Source organism: Temnothorax curvispinosus, unplaced genomic scaffold (genome assembly GCF_003070985.1).
Source record: "Temnothorax curvispinosus isolate PA1 unplaced genomic scaffold, ASM307098v1 QBEX01003323.1, whole genome shotgun sequence".
Lineage (NCBI taxonomy): Eukaryota > Metazoa > Arthropoda > Insecta > Hymenoptera > Formicidae > Temnothorax > Temnothorax curvispinosus.
In genome coordinates, this window is record NW_020213103.1 from 316,338 (window position 1) to 331,534 (window position 15,197).

At 35.1% G+C, this 15,197-nt stretch overlaps 1 protein-coding gene across 1 annotated transcript in view; it reads left to right on the plus strand.

The window, feature by feature from the left end:
* Positions 1–15,197, plus strand: part of LOC112452378 (dynein heavy chain 2, axonemal) — a 52,422-nt gene that overhangs the window by 12,779 nt on the left and 24,446 nt on the right. Inside the window, exons 9-25 of the mRNA XM_025012542.1 lie at positions 946–1,116; positions 1,353–1,545; positions 1,835–1,931; positions 2,245–2,496; positions 3,114–3,241; positions 3,517–3,635; positions 4,296–4,410; positions 5,150–5,283; positions 5,366–5,559; positions 6,682–6,910; positions 7,004–7,155; positions 7,239–7,489; positions 8,690–8,910; positions 9,011–9,125; positions 9,869–10,040; positions 11,029–11,204; positions 11,945–12,107. Of these exons, the coding sequence (XP_024868310.1) occupies positions 946–1,116; positions 1,353–1,545; positions 1,835–1,931; positions 2,245–2,496; positions 3,114–3,241; positions 3,517–3,635; positions 4,296–4,410; positions 5,150–5,283; positions 5,366–5,559; positions 6,682–6,910; positions 7,004–7,155; positions 7,239–7,489; positions 8,690–8,910; positions 9,011–9,125; positions 9,869–10,040; positions 11,029–11,204; positions 11,945–12,107 (2,882 nt within the window). The remainder of the gene's footprint in view (positions 1–945; positions 1,117–1,352; positions 1,546–1,834; positions 1,932–2,244; positions 2,497–3,113; positions 3,242–3,516; positions 3,636–4,295; positions 4,411–5,149; positions 5,284–5,365; positions 5,560–6,681; positions 6,911–7,003; positions 7,156–7,238; positions 7,490–8,689; positions 8,911–9,010; positions 9,126–9,868; positions 10,041–11,028; positions 11,205–11,944; positions 12,108–15,197) is intronic.

A 15,197-nucleotide genomic window follows, 5' to 3' on the forward strand; every position in this document is an offset into this window, starting at 1 on the left:
TATGAACTAAATTATCCTACATTATTGTTAAATTTGACTGGGAGCCAAAACCCCCATGACCGTTGCGGGGTCCTTTACGGCAAATTGTGCAATTTTTAAATATTTCCTGCAAACTCGTGAGCAAGTGCCGCGAGGCACGCTTGCTAGTTTGCAGCAAATTTCTGATAAGTTGTGTCAGGATTTTTCCTGTAAAGTCTACGCAAACGTAAAAATGGCCGAATAACTTCGACGAAAGAAATTCGCGGAGGAAACAGTGTACGTTGCGCACCCTCAGGCTACACAAAGCAATTCTTGTGTAACTAAAGTTGGAGAAGTAAGGAGTGTACTTATGGCAGATTCGTGTTACGATATGTCGCTCCGTAACGTGACTGCCACTATGTGCACGTACCTTCTGGGTTAATTCAAAAAGTCTCCAAGAGTTACAACCTCGCTAAATGGGCATTCTCTAAAATAGCGTGTTTGACCTACCTTCTTTTAAAATTTATCAACAACAACGATTATAAGTTAATATCATTAAATATAAACTATCTGAAACAAAGATAAACCGATAAAAGATAATCAATACATGTTGAGCATTGTAGTTTTTCAATAAGCTTAATATATATAAATTGAAAATTGCTAACTCTGTGTGAAAGATTATGTGCAAGTTTAACTTTTAACGCTTAAAAAGCAATCCGTCATAGATTAAATGTTGTTTTTTTAATCAATTTTAGTATGTTTGAAATGAGAAAATATAAGTAAATATATATATCATATATATATAAGAGAAAATATAAATAAATTTTCTCTCAAATATTCTCACGTGTGTTCAATCATTTTAATTTATTTTATGTAAACTAAATTCTTCGTACACAAAAGCACTAATTACAGTACATATTCTAAGCACTAACTACAGTATATATTCGCTTGATAGATTGGCATTCATTATTGTTCCTTTTTTCACAGAGCCGCGCAGAATGGAAAGATTATTTAATGAAAATTGACACGGTAATTGAGGAAGCTATCAGATTGTGTTTAAAGAATTCTTTGACCATCATGTTTGAAACTCTTCACGGTACCGACACGACAGGACCTTCACCTCTTCTATTAATGCAAGCGGATATTATCGATAACAAAGTATGTTCATAACTATGCATAACACGTATAACATGCCATGCAACAGTATTACGTACATTGTTTAACTATAAAGTTCTTCCGCGCGTGTAGAGTAATAATAAAAAATAATTTTACATTTTTTTTAATCTGACGGTACGACAAAAATGGTTCAGCTAATTCTTTCGTGGAGATTTATTACAAAAAAAAACACAAGAACACATGAGTGTAAGCTCTAAATAGTTTGTTAATTTATCTAGATAAACTTCATGCCGAACCTCTTGGAGATAGCTAGAGTGATAGGAAGCATTTTGGATATTTTGCTGGAGCCCTTGAAAGATATCTCGCGGCTAGTTAAGAAGTTTAAAATGCTTCCAGATAAGAGTTTTCCCTTTTCGAAGTTGTACAAGGAGGACAAAGAATTAATTGAACTTCAACAGAAAATCAATAATGGTCGTATAAAGCTTTCATATGTCTTCCTCAATGGTTCTATTTTTAATTCCACTTAAAGTGTATTTATCACAATATAATTAATCTTCTAAAATCATTTTCGATCAGGAATCGGAATTAGGATAAAATTACCATTTTTATTTAATTTTCTAAGATTCAATGGAAATATCTTGTCACGTTATTAATATGCAATTCCAATTCGATATTAACTTGTCGATTTTGATTCAATATTACTTTTAACTTTATGCCATATTAGTAGAATAAAAATAATATTAATTTATCAATTTTGCAGAAGTAAATTACTGCTTTGTTCAAGTGCAAAATTATATCAAGACCTGGGAACCTTTCAAAGATGTGTGGGAAGTAAACAAAGACTTATACATTCAAAGGTAACGTAAAGAGGGTTGTAATAAAAAAATTACCAAAAGTGGTCTTTCACTTGTAACACTTCAAGAAGTTACAGAAACTATATTATCTGTATTTAATATGTTATTTGATTTATATAACCAACAGCTACAGGTTGCAGCTGTAAAATTTATTTAAAGATAATGTAATTTAATTTCTCGTACTCTTTTAAGGAACAACAAGCAAACAGAGCATTAACAATTTATCTTTACAACATGATTTTAATTTGTGAAATATCTACTCAATATAAGTTTTCACATAAAACTGTTATTGCTTATTGTATATTTTGTAAATTAGATACGAGAAGTTGAAACCAACGGCGGCATCTTTTGACACGGACATAAGTAAATACCTCGATGTGATGAATAGCGTTCAGCTACAGGAAACTATGGCGACAGTGCATTTCCTAGATATAAATTTTGATGGATTGAAAGCCACTATCATCGAACATTGTTCAATCTGGCAGCAGAAGCTCACCGCACTTTTATTACGCATGACCGATGCAATGGTCGACCACGTTTATCATTACATCACTGAAAATTCCACAAAGTTAGTTGCCCGCATGGATTGTTATTCAAAGCAAAAGAAGATTGCGTTCAGGATTGAAAAAAAATGCGATATGGAAAGAGGATTGAAGAAAAAAAACATTTTATATCTCAGAGATTTTTATTCGTATATTTTTAGGTAATAGTTTTTTTTGCGATGTGATAAAAGGGATTTAAAGTATGTTAAATCACATAAAGTCATTTTTACAGACAATTATTTGAGAGTTACGTAAATTATTAATGAAATTCATATTTAAATACTCGTCATATGAAACTAAATTTAGAGAGAAAAATACGCACACAAATTTGTTCCGTATCTCCCTTCAATTCAAAAGAATTAATTGCAGTTCTCTCTCTCTCTCTCTCTCTCTCTCTGCTCATTACTATGCTGAAAATTCTTTTCTAGAGTGTCCGCGTGATCATCTATTCTGCTCTATTGCATAATTGAATCCTTCAGTTATATTCGTTTTCAGCTCTCGGTCGATACTATTAATGTAAATTTTCTCAAACCGAGCGGAACATTGGAGAGGCGTTGCTCGCGAGGCGTTACTCCCATAAATTCTGTCGCAGGGGCCTTTTTGAATTTCGAACTGACTCGTACGTGAATTCATTCGTTTGCAGAATAACGAAGGAACCGACGGATCTCATCAGCATGCAATCCGCGCTGCAATTGTTCGAGAGGCTCACCGCCGAGATTCCGAAAGAGGAGGAAGAGTTTCTCAAGATCCAGGAGCAGTACCAAACTTTGGGTAAACCTCTAAATGTTTCCCCGTGCTAAATAAGGTGGTCAATGCACCATAAAATCGGCGGAGTTTAAGATCCATGTATTATTGCCCAAGAACCTGCAACAGGATCTACAAGTTTTGTAAACATTAGCTGCTTTGCTAAAAACGTGGATTTTAACTTTCAATTTAATTACGAGTGAATTCTGAAGGAACATTAATCTTTTTACTATTATTTACGTAATTATGCATAATTTTTTATAGTATATTATGGACAAACGCTTAATTTATTATATTTCCAGAAAAATACGAAGTGCTGTTGACTTATGACTTCAAGAGAAAATTAAAGGACATCGACCGCTCTTGGACAGCTTACTTGGAGTTACTTGCCACGTGCAAAGTTACTTTGCTTGAAAAAAAGGTACGATATTTCCTTCCCTATAAAAGAAAACTTCTAGAAACTTTGTAATAAAAAATTGAGTCGCGTCGGCGTGGGCGTCAACGCTAACTAAAAAGAAAAATGAGATGTTAATTAATACTTTCCCAATTTTTTGACTTCACATAACGACGTTACTTTACTAGAAATTCTATATAATTTTAAAAATTAGCTGTACATAATGCAATAAAAACATTCAAATATTTATAAAATTAAAATTAGTTAATAACAGAAAGCAAAAAAGAGAATGTAAAAATTTCTTGCCGTTTTGCTTATTATTATTTAAAAAAGGGTTACAATTCAACGTTTTTAATATATTGTGATATATGTTTAGATGTTAAAAATCTCAAATTGTTTACATGTATATACACCCGGTTTCATCCACTACTGAGCATAAGCTTCCTCTAAACCTTTCCATTTTCTTAAAGGTTGTAGTATTTTATTTTTTATGAGAGCCATTAGCTTGCTGCTTAACCCTCGTCAAGTAGGAACAGAGATCTGTTTTCCTCAGGTTACGAATTTAAAACCTATCTGTGAAAAAAGAGATTGAACCCGAGAGACTCGGAGAATTTCCTACGTATAAATATTCATATAATAACTCAGGTTTCCCTTTTAACTATTAATATTGTCTCAACATAATTGTAGGAAGAATTTAGAGAAATATTGCTGGCTGATGCGACGATGTTCGAAGAAGATATATCCTCCCTGGTGCGCAGATTTAACGATACCGGACCTTTCACATCCGACTGGAATTCAAAAGGTAAATTGGTTTACACGCTCTCATCCGATGTGTAAATCCGCGTTCGTTGTGAGATAAAGTCGAGTCGCTGCATAAATCAACTACCATATCTTTTTAGGCGGTTTCCCTCGAGGCAATGTATACCTTGCGTTGAGCAGTATTTTGCAATCTGTAATGCATTTGCGTGACAATGAATTGCATAAAATAATATTCACTATTTTAAATTTTAACATTAGATAAAAATTTACAATTTATAAATTAAATAAGAAGAAAGTAAAAGAAAAAGGGATTAAAACATAAAATGTATAGGATACCGGACAAAAATGTTTTAATAAAAATATTTTACAATTTACTTGTCATAACGAGTTAAAAGTTAAAAAAAAATACACGTTAAAGTAATAATTTGTAATATTATCTAAAAATTTCAAAAAATTAAAAAAAAATTTTAACGATTGCCTTTGCTATTGCAGATTGCAAGCGTGCTATTTATTCATAGTATTTTTTTTTGCATCAAGTCCAACTGTTTGAAATGAGTTTGTCGATTTCAGATCGGTTTTTTTCACGTGAACTTTGCCTGTATAAACACACGAGCAACCGTTATGGTAATTCGCGTATGGTCGGGCACAAGCGTTTGAACTAATGCAGTAACTCGATCGCGAACAAATTAATTGGTTTTACCCAGGCGTATTGTTCATCTATAAGAATATTATCTTTTTTTTATCTATAGTACAGTTATTGTATTATTATGTTGCTGTTACAGACGCTTTAAATTGGTTAGCCGTGTTTAAGAAGGAAATATATTCTTTGAGAAACAGGGAAAGTCTGTTAAAATCACAGCTGACGATTTTTGGCATAAATTACCCGGATTCGAGAGAACTCGCGCAACTCGATAAAGTAAATGTCGCTTGTATATACAATTTTCGTGCACTTTTTCTCGTACTTATTCGACTTCTTGGCGCTTTTCTACTCGCGAAAGGACGTAGCAGTGATCGAATTGGTGTGGCAATTGACGGACGAATGGAACGACGCCTGGGAACGCTACAAAACCGGAAATTTCTGGACGATAGAATTGGAAGAGATGGACACAACCGCTAATCTCCTCCTCCGGAAACTCACGAAACTCAGCAAGGAGCTCAAAGAAAAGAATTGGGATATCGTCGAGAATACCAGGTGCGACCCAGTTGTAATCCAATTTCAAACGCGCGCGCGGCAAATATGTGTCCGTCCTCGTGCATTTTTCACGAAGCGCAAAGTAGTGTTTGCGAGCCATCCTTTAGCCGGATGTCAATTTATCGGTTCGCGAAAACTAGAAAACTAGAAACTGGTCGGCCGCGTATAAACTGGCGCGCCCGTACGATGGATAGCCATTTTTCAAAATGACAGCAAGATGAGAGAGAGAGAGAGAGAGAGAGAGAGAGAGAGAGAGAGAGAGAGAGAGAGATCGTGCGCGGGGACGTAATCGACAGTAATTGTTGATAATTGGTCGCAACATCGAATATTGAATATTGTAGCGAGTATAGACCTTTTTGCCGGCTATTTTTTGTGGCATATGGGCGAGGAATCTAAAAAAAGGCCGTCGATTTGGAAGGTACATATATATGTACCTTCGAATAAACAATTGTCAATAAAAACAATTACGCGCTTTTAGCCTTCTCTTTTTTTTCGTTCATAAGCGGCGACGCATATTCCAGACCAATGCAGTATACCTCGCAAGAAATAACGCAAAGGACAAAATATGCTTAATCCCACGTGTTACACAGCAGCGCTTATTAACCTTTGCACCGCTAAAGCGCACGGGTTACGCGAACTGCCGTGAGCATACTTGTACCACTCCTTTCGACAATACTTTCTAGAACTAACAAAGTGCACGTTTTGTGTAAATGGCTGCGTAATTTCCAGCGGCAAAAATTTTACTTATTTTAGGTAAACAAAGAAAAATAAAAAGAAAACAAAAGAATCCGCTGTTCAGTGTACACAGGAGAAAAAGTATTCTTTACGTGGAAGATCCACAGACTATCCCAGTAAATTTTAAATAAATTTATTTTTATAAATTTATATTTCAATTATTAACACAAGCTTTTAATATTTTTGCAATTAACATAAGTAAGATTGATATGTATTATTAACATATAATATTATTACACTACAATTAGATTACGTTTTTAAATTATGATAAATCTTTTATATTTTTATTTCTTAAATCTGAAAAAAATACATAGATATATAACAGATATAATTATTTCTTTTACATAAATTATACTGAAAAGTATAATATTAGATCATTATATTTAGATCAAGGGTCGATAAATTTCGACATACCTTACCGCTAATAACGGTACTGAAGAATCCGGCGATAAAACCGAGACATTGGAAACGAGTCAAAGATACGATCGCTCGAGACTTCGACGAGACATCGGAGGACTTTACCTTAGAAGCGATTATTAGAATGCAAATGCATAATTTTGCGGAGCAGATTAGCGAAATCTCAAACGCGGCCACGATGGAGCTCGCCATTGAAATTGTAGGTCGCTAATGATAAAAGTCGTTATAATATATATTAAAGCAGTATTTTGTAAAATAATCATACACGGATTTACTGTGACAAACATTTCAGGGACTCCAACGTATCAAGGATATTTGGGAAGTAATGCCGATTACAATGATTCCGTACAAAGATAGAGGAATATACAAATTGAAAGCTATAAACGACGTAATTCAGACTTTGGAAGATCATCAGGTGCAACTTTCGTCCATGAAGTCAACGAGGTGCATTACACTTGCTAAAACCAGTTATCGCGTTTACATCTCTAATGACACTAAATTAAGTAGGGTATATTGGATTTTCCCAGGTTCGTAGAACCATTTGCCCGGGAAGTCGAGTACTGGGAGCGGGCACTGTCGACGATCGGCGAAGTTTTGGAAATGGTGTTGGTAGTACAGAGAGGATACATGTATCTCGACAATATATTCACCACCGAGGACATCAGGAAACAACTCCCAAAGGAGACGGACGATTTTGACAAAGTGACAAACGAGTTGGCTGAGCTTACGTCAAGGATGGCTTCTCATGGTTTGGCGTTGCCAGCCACTCATATTCCACGTATGTGTCATTAAAGAGATTTCAAGGAATAATTTGTTCATTATAACATCGTAAAATTTATTTAACTAAATTTTTTAAAAGAACTCGTACGGATTGCGTATTTTTCCGCGTACGCAAAAGTAAAACTTTAATGAGTATACGTAGCGCGGTAATTCTTTAAAGAGAAAAATTTTTATTAAATTTTTATTAAATACTCGTACAAGGATATTTGTCCAATTTAATTATATATATTCAGTAAAAAGTTCAAACAGTCATTATTTAACCGTATTCCACAATTCCACAATTCTGATATCTACAAAAGAATATAATACCAAGTATATGTACATTATTAACTTTGAGTGCCATGTCACTATAACTGAATAAGGTGTAAATTTCCGCAAAAATCCCATTATCTATTTGAGACTGACGGTCTTATTTACCCAATTAAGAATAATTTTACTAAATATTTAAGACATTAAAGTAATAATATAAGTATTATTAAAACATTAAAAAAAACAACAAAATATTAAAATAATTAAATTTATTAAAATATTAAATAAATATTAAAATAATTAGATTTATTGAATTTAATGACACTAAAAGTGTAAAAGTCTTTGTCGCATATTTTATAATTCGTATGCATGCTTGAATTAACGCCAAACTTCTCATTATTCTCCATATTATAATTTTGTAACATTTTACGCATACCTTTAAAAATCAATTAAATTATGCATAGCATAGTTAATTTAACAAATATTTAGGAAGTTAATAAAAGCTTGCATTTGGTAAATCAAAAAATGAGAATTTCTTGTAGCATTATAAACGTTCTCCAACTATTTGAAATTTTAACGCAATATTTTTACAAAAAAACGTTTACGCTAAGTACATTTGTGGAAGTATAATTTATAAAGAAAGGATTATTTAATCAGGCATTTTATATTTACCGTGCACGATCATTCTGAGTATTGAACTAGAGTTAAAATTAAGCTAGAACCGAGCCTGGGTATTAATGTAAATGGATACGTACAAACCGTCTGTCCGTTTCCAGCGTTAAAAAAACCCACGAGAGAGAGGGAGAGAGAAACTACGGTAAAAGAGGATAAAAGATCGAGCGGCGGCGAGCCGACGCGCGCGTACGCATACTGTAAAATAATGTAAATCTATTCTATTGAAAGCATTTGCATTTTTTCTCCGCTCCCCATCACGCGGCGATCCTGTTAGCTGGCTTGCTGGAAGTCCTGAACAAACTCAACGACAAGTTGGAGGCGTTGCAACTGGCGCTCGAGCAGTACCTGGAAACTAAGCGTCGCGTATTTCCAAGACTTTACTTCGTCTCGAACGACGATATGTTGGAGATTCTGGCCCATTCTAAACGACCGGACCTCATGCAGTCGCACATCAGGAAGCTTTTCGCGAACATCAAGTCCTTGAAGCTCGCCAAGGTATTCACCATCCTCTTACTCTTGTTTTTCTCTTTTTTTTTTTTTGCTGCACAAACGCATAGTCCCGAGATCCTTGATATCGCAACTCTTCCGTCCTCAGTCACTGACTGGCAAATATGTAGCTGACGGCATGCACTCGAATGATGAAGAGTACGTCGAGTTTATCGAGCCGGTTCTCTTGGACGGTCAAGTTGAGTATTGGCTGTGCGATCTCGGTGAGTTTGTTTCTTTAACAGCATCCTTAGAAAATAAATAACAAACCGATACGTCATTAAATATCTCACCCCGTATAAAACAAAATGCAGAATATCGAAAGCGACCGGCAATCATCGTCATAATCTTAAAATCCGATTATCTTTCGTGATGCATAGTAGTTACCATTCTGCAAGTGTAGGTGTATTATCTCCATAAATCCTATTTCCCGTTATCTCATCGAAATCTACTCGCGCGAACGCGTGCGCGTATTGAAGAAATATACACGCGTAAATTTATAAGGCCATAAATTACTTTTTACAAAATCGAAAATGGCGTTTCTACCACTTGAAATATGGAAGCGACAAACTTCTTTTGTATGCACGTCGTGGAAAACTAGAAGAAAGATCAGCGACGTGTGAACGCGGACTCATCAAATATTTACAATATCCTGCGGTATGCTCAGCGCGCGGATACTGAGGGGCGTTTACAACGGTTTACATTCGGGTGTTGCGTAAATAAAAGCCAACGCGGGAAAATTGGCCATAATTTATGCTCAATCCCGACGTGGCCCTCGACTCGCCCGTAAATTATCCGGGCCGCGGCAGCGTGCAACTTCGATTTCTGTTTGCGAGAGATAAAAATACGCGAACGAAATAGCGCGAGGGGGAGCGGGAGAGAACGGGGAGGCGGGGGTAGAAGGTGACGGGGTGGGAATTCGCAGCGGGAAGCGTGCGTGAATAAAAACGCGGGGTGGCAATTGCAGAGGCCGCGATGAGAGTGACTCTGCGTGAAGTGTTGAGGCAGTGTCGGACAGCGCTGCGAAAAATGCTTGCGAAACGCGACAGGTGGGTGAAAGAATGGCCGGGCCAGTCGAGCATTACGTCCACTCAAATCCAATGGACGAGCGACTGCACGCGCACCCTGCTGCACTGCAAGTGAGTACCCCCAGGTTGCCTATGAGAAATTTAGCTGCGTTAGTTATGGAACGTGAGGCGGACAGGCGGACCCGTTGGAGCTGACTCGAGCTTGAAGCTGAACCGAGCCGGCCGAAGGCGCAACGCGGCACGGCGCGGCGCGGTGCGGCGCGGCGGCTCGGAAAGGGTGGAAACAGGATAAATGTGAGGGTTGGCTCTGATGGACACCGAGACGAGTTTAGAGAGAACGGGACGGCGAGATGGTGACATGTAAGGGTGAGAAAGGGCTAACTCACACAGAGGTGAAAGGACGGCCGAGAGAGAGAGAGAGAGAGAGAGAGAGAGAGAGAGGAGACACGGCAACTCTAATAAGAGAAATTTTGCATATTCTACGTCTCGTCGTGCGATCCGGCGACGGCACCTCGGGCAGCGCTCTTCCTCTCCCTCATTTGCATATACTAGCCGTACCGCGAATAATTTAACCCATACCTACGACCGTATCCCTACCCACCGAATAAAATCCCTCTCGCCCCGGGTCTCTCCGCGTAACGTTCGTGTTACGCGAGGCCCAACGTACCTTTCCTTTGCACGGGCGCCTCGGAAAAAGGACGCTAAAGAGCGCGCGGTGGCGGTGCGGTGGTCGGAAAAATAGGGGCAAGTTGGATGCGTCGGACGGCGCGAGAAACAATATTGCTAAAAGTACATCGCAATGCTGCGTCGTCGTCTTACTCTTATCTCATGTTCTCGTAAAGTTGACACGTAAACTTTACGAGAACATGAGGAACCTTATGTTAATAATTTTGCAAAAACAGGGCGACAATACTCTCGCATTACTTTAGCAATATCTTTGAAAATATTGTACGGATAAAGATAGCCTTTCTCAAGGTCTTCTGGAAATTTTTATAAAGATAAATTGATAAATTATATAAGAGGTAGCGCATCTGCGAACTCGTATGTTAGTCTATGTATTTTACAGACTAATTAGTTTTGTTTGACTTACCCACTTAAGGATGGCAGACTCAAAGAAGCCGTTACGAAAGCTGAGGAAGAAGCAGAATCAGGCGTTAGACAAATACTCAGGAGCTATACGAGGCGATCTGAATAAGCTGGATCGACTAAAGCTCAAGGCGATCGTCGTTATTGAGATACACGCGAGAGATGTCATCGAAAAGATGTACAAACTGAGTGAGTCGTACTCGATTCGTATATGCACTATCTCAACGATTAATTCTTTTTATTTTCATTCAATAATTGTTCGCTACGCGTTTGTTTTGCTAACGTGTATTCAATGTATACACGGATGTAACCAACAAATTACGGACTTTATACGACCATGCGCAACCGCATCACGTCCTGGCATTATATCGTTGGCGATATGATGCGCCATAGTGAGGAAACGCCGGCGCATTCCCTCTCGTAAATTTGTATATCGATAGTATCTCGAAAAAGGATGCTGCGAAAAATATACATATGCGACAGCGAGGATTTATTTTTTCGAAGAATATAAAATCTGCAGAAATATGCTTTGAGAATTTCTTGCTTTTCTTGTTTTTCTTCTTAACACATAATAATTTTTTAATTTTTTACGTGTTGATTATTTTTGGGAATTTCATTAAGATAGGAACAATCGATTTACGATTTAAATTGACGTTCAAATTTCCTTTTAAAAAATTACGGCATTCAGAATTAATGCATATATCTTTCTACTCCATCTCGTAAAATAAATTTAAAATAGAAAAAATTAGATTGTTATACCTACCTTCTGTAACACATAATTGTAATATTGTAAAACAGTATTTCGAGTTTCGAATTACGTAACATTTTCTGTACTACTTTATTTTTATATACTTTCTTTATCACATTAATCCAAATAAAAAATAAATGAAATTATGAAAAAACGGAAGCTAACTTTTCAAATTTTTCAGATTGTAAAGACGTGTCTGATTTCGAGTGGCTGTCGCAGCTAAGATTTTATTGGGATACGGATATCGACGATTGTGTTGTCCGACAAACAAACACTCATTTTGTATATGGATACGAATACCTGGGTAACACTGGGAGACTTGTAATAACTCCGCTGACAGATCGGTATGTTTCTCTAAATGTTTTACTTAATTGCAACAAGTTAAATAACATGTTTGTTCGTATTACAATCGTTATTTTAATTATCTCTCCTTTATCTTTTTCTTAACAAATAATTTTTTTAGAAGGAAGTATTAATTTTTTTAAATTTGATTCTTTTATGCGACCTAACTGTTTCGCGTAAAAAGCTGAACAATCTTTATATACTCAGACAAATTTTATTTAATATTTGATTAGACATAAAAATAAAATTTTGTGCAATTTTAACTAAAAACTGAAAACAGAATGGTACTTTTTGCTACGTTATTATTAAAATAATTAAACAATTATAAATAAAACTGAATTGATAAATCTTAATTAATTAGAGAAGATGTCATTTTCGGATTAAATCTTTGCGGTAGCCTAATAATGATAATTCTGTGTAAATTTTGTATACTTTTTCCACAATTAGTAAACTACGCGTCAATTATTTGTCGGTCTTAAAACATAGTATTTTATTGGAACAGTAAATCCACGTACTTAAATCGATTTAATCAATTTTACTTTAAATGCTAATATGTATTATTTTTAAGTCACTGTAAAGAATTTATTGCGAAAAATATCACCCTAACTAAGGTTCGAACTTGAACCTTCCTACAATCTATGTCTTTATTTCACAATCAGTGGTCGAATTGATAAAGACGTACATCACGGATTATACGAAAGGGTAAATCTGAAGAATAGTAACCTCCTCACCGATTTAGCTGAAACTTAACAATATTGTGTATTTTGGCGTGTTAAATCCGAATCTGAAAGTTAAAATTGTCGCTCTCACGTAGGATAAAAGTTATAAAGTGCTAAAAATGACAGTTGTGGGCTTACAATATATAGTGCATAAAATAAGCAAAGCGAATAATTACTCATCAAGTGAGCCTGTTTCTACTGTAGTTTGTGCAAATTATTGAACGGGAAAATTAGGTGAACCTTGACTTTGGCGTTCTGCAGAAGGATTCATAATATAATCCGTTGAACTTGAAGTACTTGGTCTGCATTAAAATGTGGCGTGATTTAAATAGAAAAAATACAGATAAGAAAAATTATAAAAAAATTGTGCAAATTAGAAATTTGCACTTGGCTTCCTCATAGAGAAATCTTTAACTTCCGCAAATTTGGAGATATCAATCTATTTCTAATTTTATTATATTTTTCAGTCTTTTCTACCCCAATTCATATATAATTCTTTTAAATTCGGTTGATTAGACTTAGCTTTATACGCGATCAATATCTCCGAAATTTCAAACGTCTGTAAGTCCAGAACTAATTAACCAAATCTTAATTAATTATATATGAAATAGGGGTAGAAAAAACTGAAAAATTTAATAAAATTAGATATAGATCGCTATCTAAAATATTGAGAAAGCTATAAGATAAAACACACTTTTCTAAAAAAAAAAATTTCAATAAAATCTATACCGGTCAACCGATTTTAATAAAATTTGAAAAGAACATACTTTCTATGATACTCTATTTGTGTGAAAAATTTCAACCCGGTATCTAAAAAATTGTAGAAGTAGATGCGTGTACAAAAAATCCGTACATACACACACACACACACATACATACATACTTCCGGACATTTTTTACTAATACGATTTTTCGACATTTTAGAACATTCTAAACCTATTTCCATCAAAATCTCGAAAAAAATTTTTTTCACCATCACAAAGCTTCCTCTATGAGGAAGCTTTCTTCAGGTGACAGAGAACAGGCACAGGTGATTTTCGACTTTGATGTTCTACAAAGTGATCCATATCATAATCCATTGAACTAGAAATGCTTGGTCTGCAGTCAAATGTTGTGTGATTGAAAATAAAAAAAAAGAGACTACTTATTTAAAATGTCACTGTTGTAACATATATCACTATACTGCCATTTTTAGAACTAACAACATATATATTTAAATATTACATAGAACCGTTTATTGTTTCCTAACAGTAATTTTTAGTATTTACGAATTATCTATATATAATAAGTAAATAGTAGGTTTAAGTTGCTGTATATAGATTTTATTAAATAAAGCTATATTTTAAATAGCTTTAGATATTTACTCGGTCGACATTAGTAGTGCAAAAATTCGAATTAGATATATAAAATGTATGATTTATCATTCTTGTAGGTATTCAAAATTATATCTGATTCGAATTTCTGCACTACTAATGTCGCCCGAGTAAATATCTAATCTATAAGTTACGAAACTGTATATGTGTATAATGCATAAAAAAACGCTAATATGAACGATTCGAACTTTTTCAAATTATATGCAAAATAATTGAAAAATTATTATTATTATTAGGATTGGGTAAGTACATTTACGATCGGAATTGCAAATGACTGTAATTTACATGAAAGCCCTGATGAAAATCTATTTTGCTGAATGCTTTTTAGCGTCCTCTCTAAATTTGAATCAGTGAAAAGTCACTGGACTGGCATACTTTAGTGACTGATTCAGATGTAGAGAGTCAATTGTTTTATTATTACATTTATTTTAATAAACGAAATGGGAGCAGTGTGGTCTAGTGGTAGAGCGCCAGATTCATAATCTGTGGAACCGGGTTCGAGTCCACTAGAGCCATGTAGCATGGAATTAATTTTCCGAAAAAAAAGCTGCACCCTCTCGCACACGAGAAGACAGTTCCCGTGCGGAGAAAACTGGACTCCGTCTTTCGGAAGAGACGTTAACCCTCCGAGAACACACCTATTTTTTCATTCACGGAGAACACTCTGGGTCAATCTGACCCTACACACACTTTGATCGTCTATACTATTTTAAATTGACGAGTGCGATCAGCTTGAAAAAATTTCCCGATGTACTTGGAACATTGTTAAATCAATTGATATAAATAAAAAGTGCCGTTGGAATTATTTACATATTTAAAAAATTCAACAAAAAATTATTTTTTTGAAAAAAAAAAAAAACGTAATTTACGAAAAAAATTGTATTTTTTTTTTAATTTTTAATATTTTTGGCTAAAAATTTACATGTATATTCTTGAAATGTAGTAGAATCAAGAAAAAAAATTGTACTTTAGTGTACCTTTAAGAAAAGGTATTTATTTT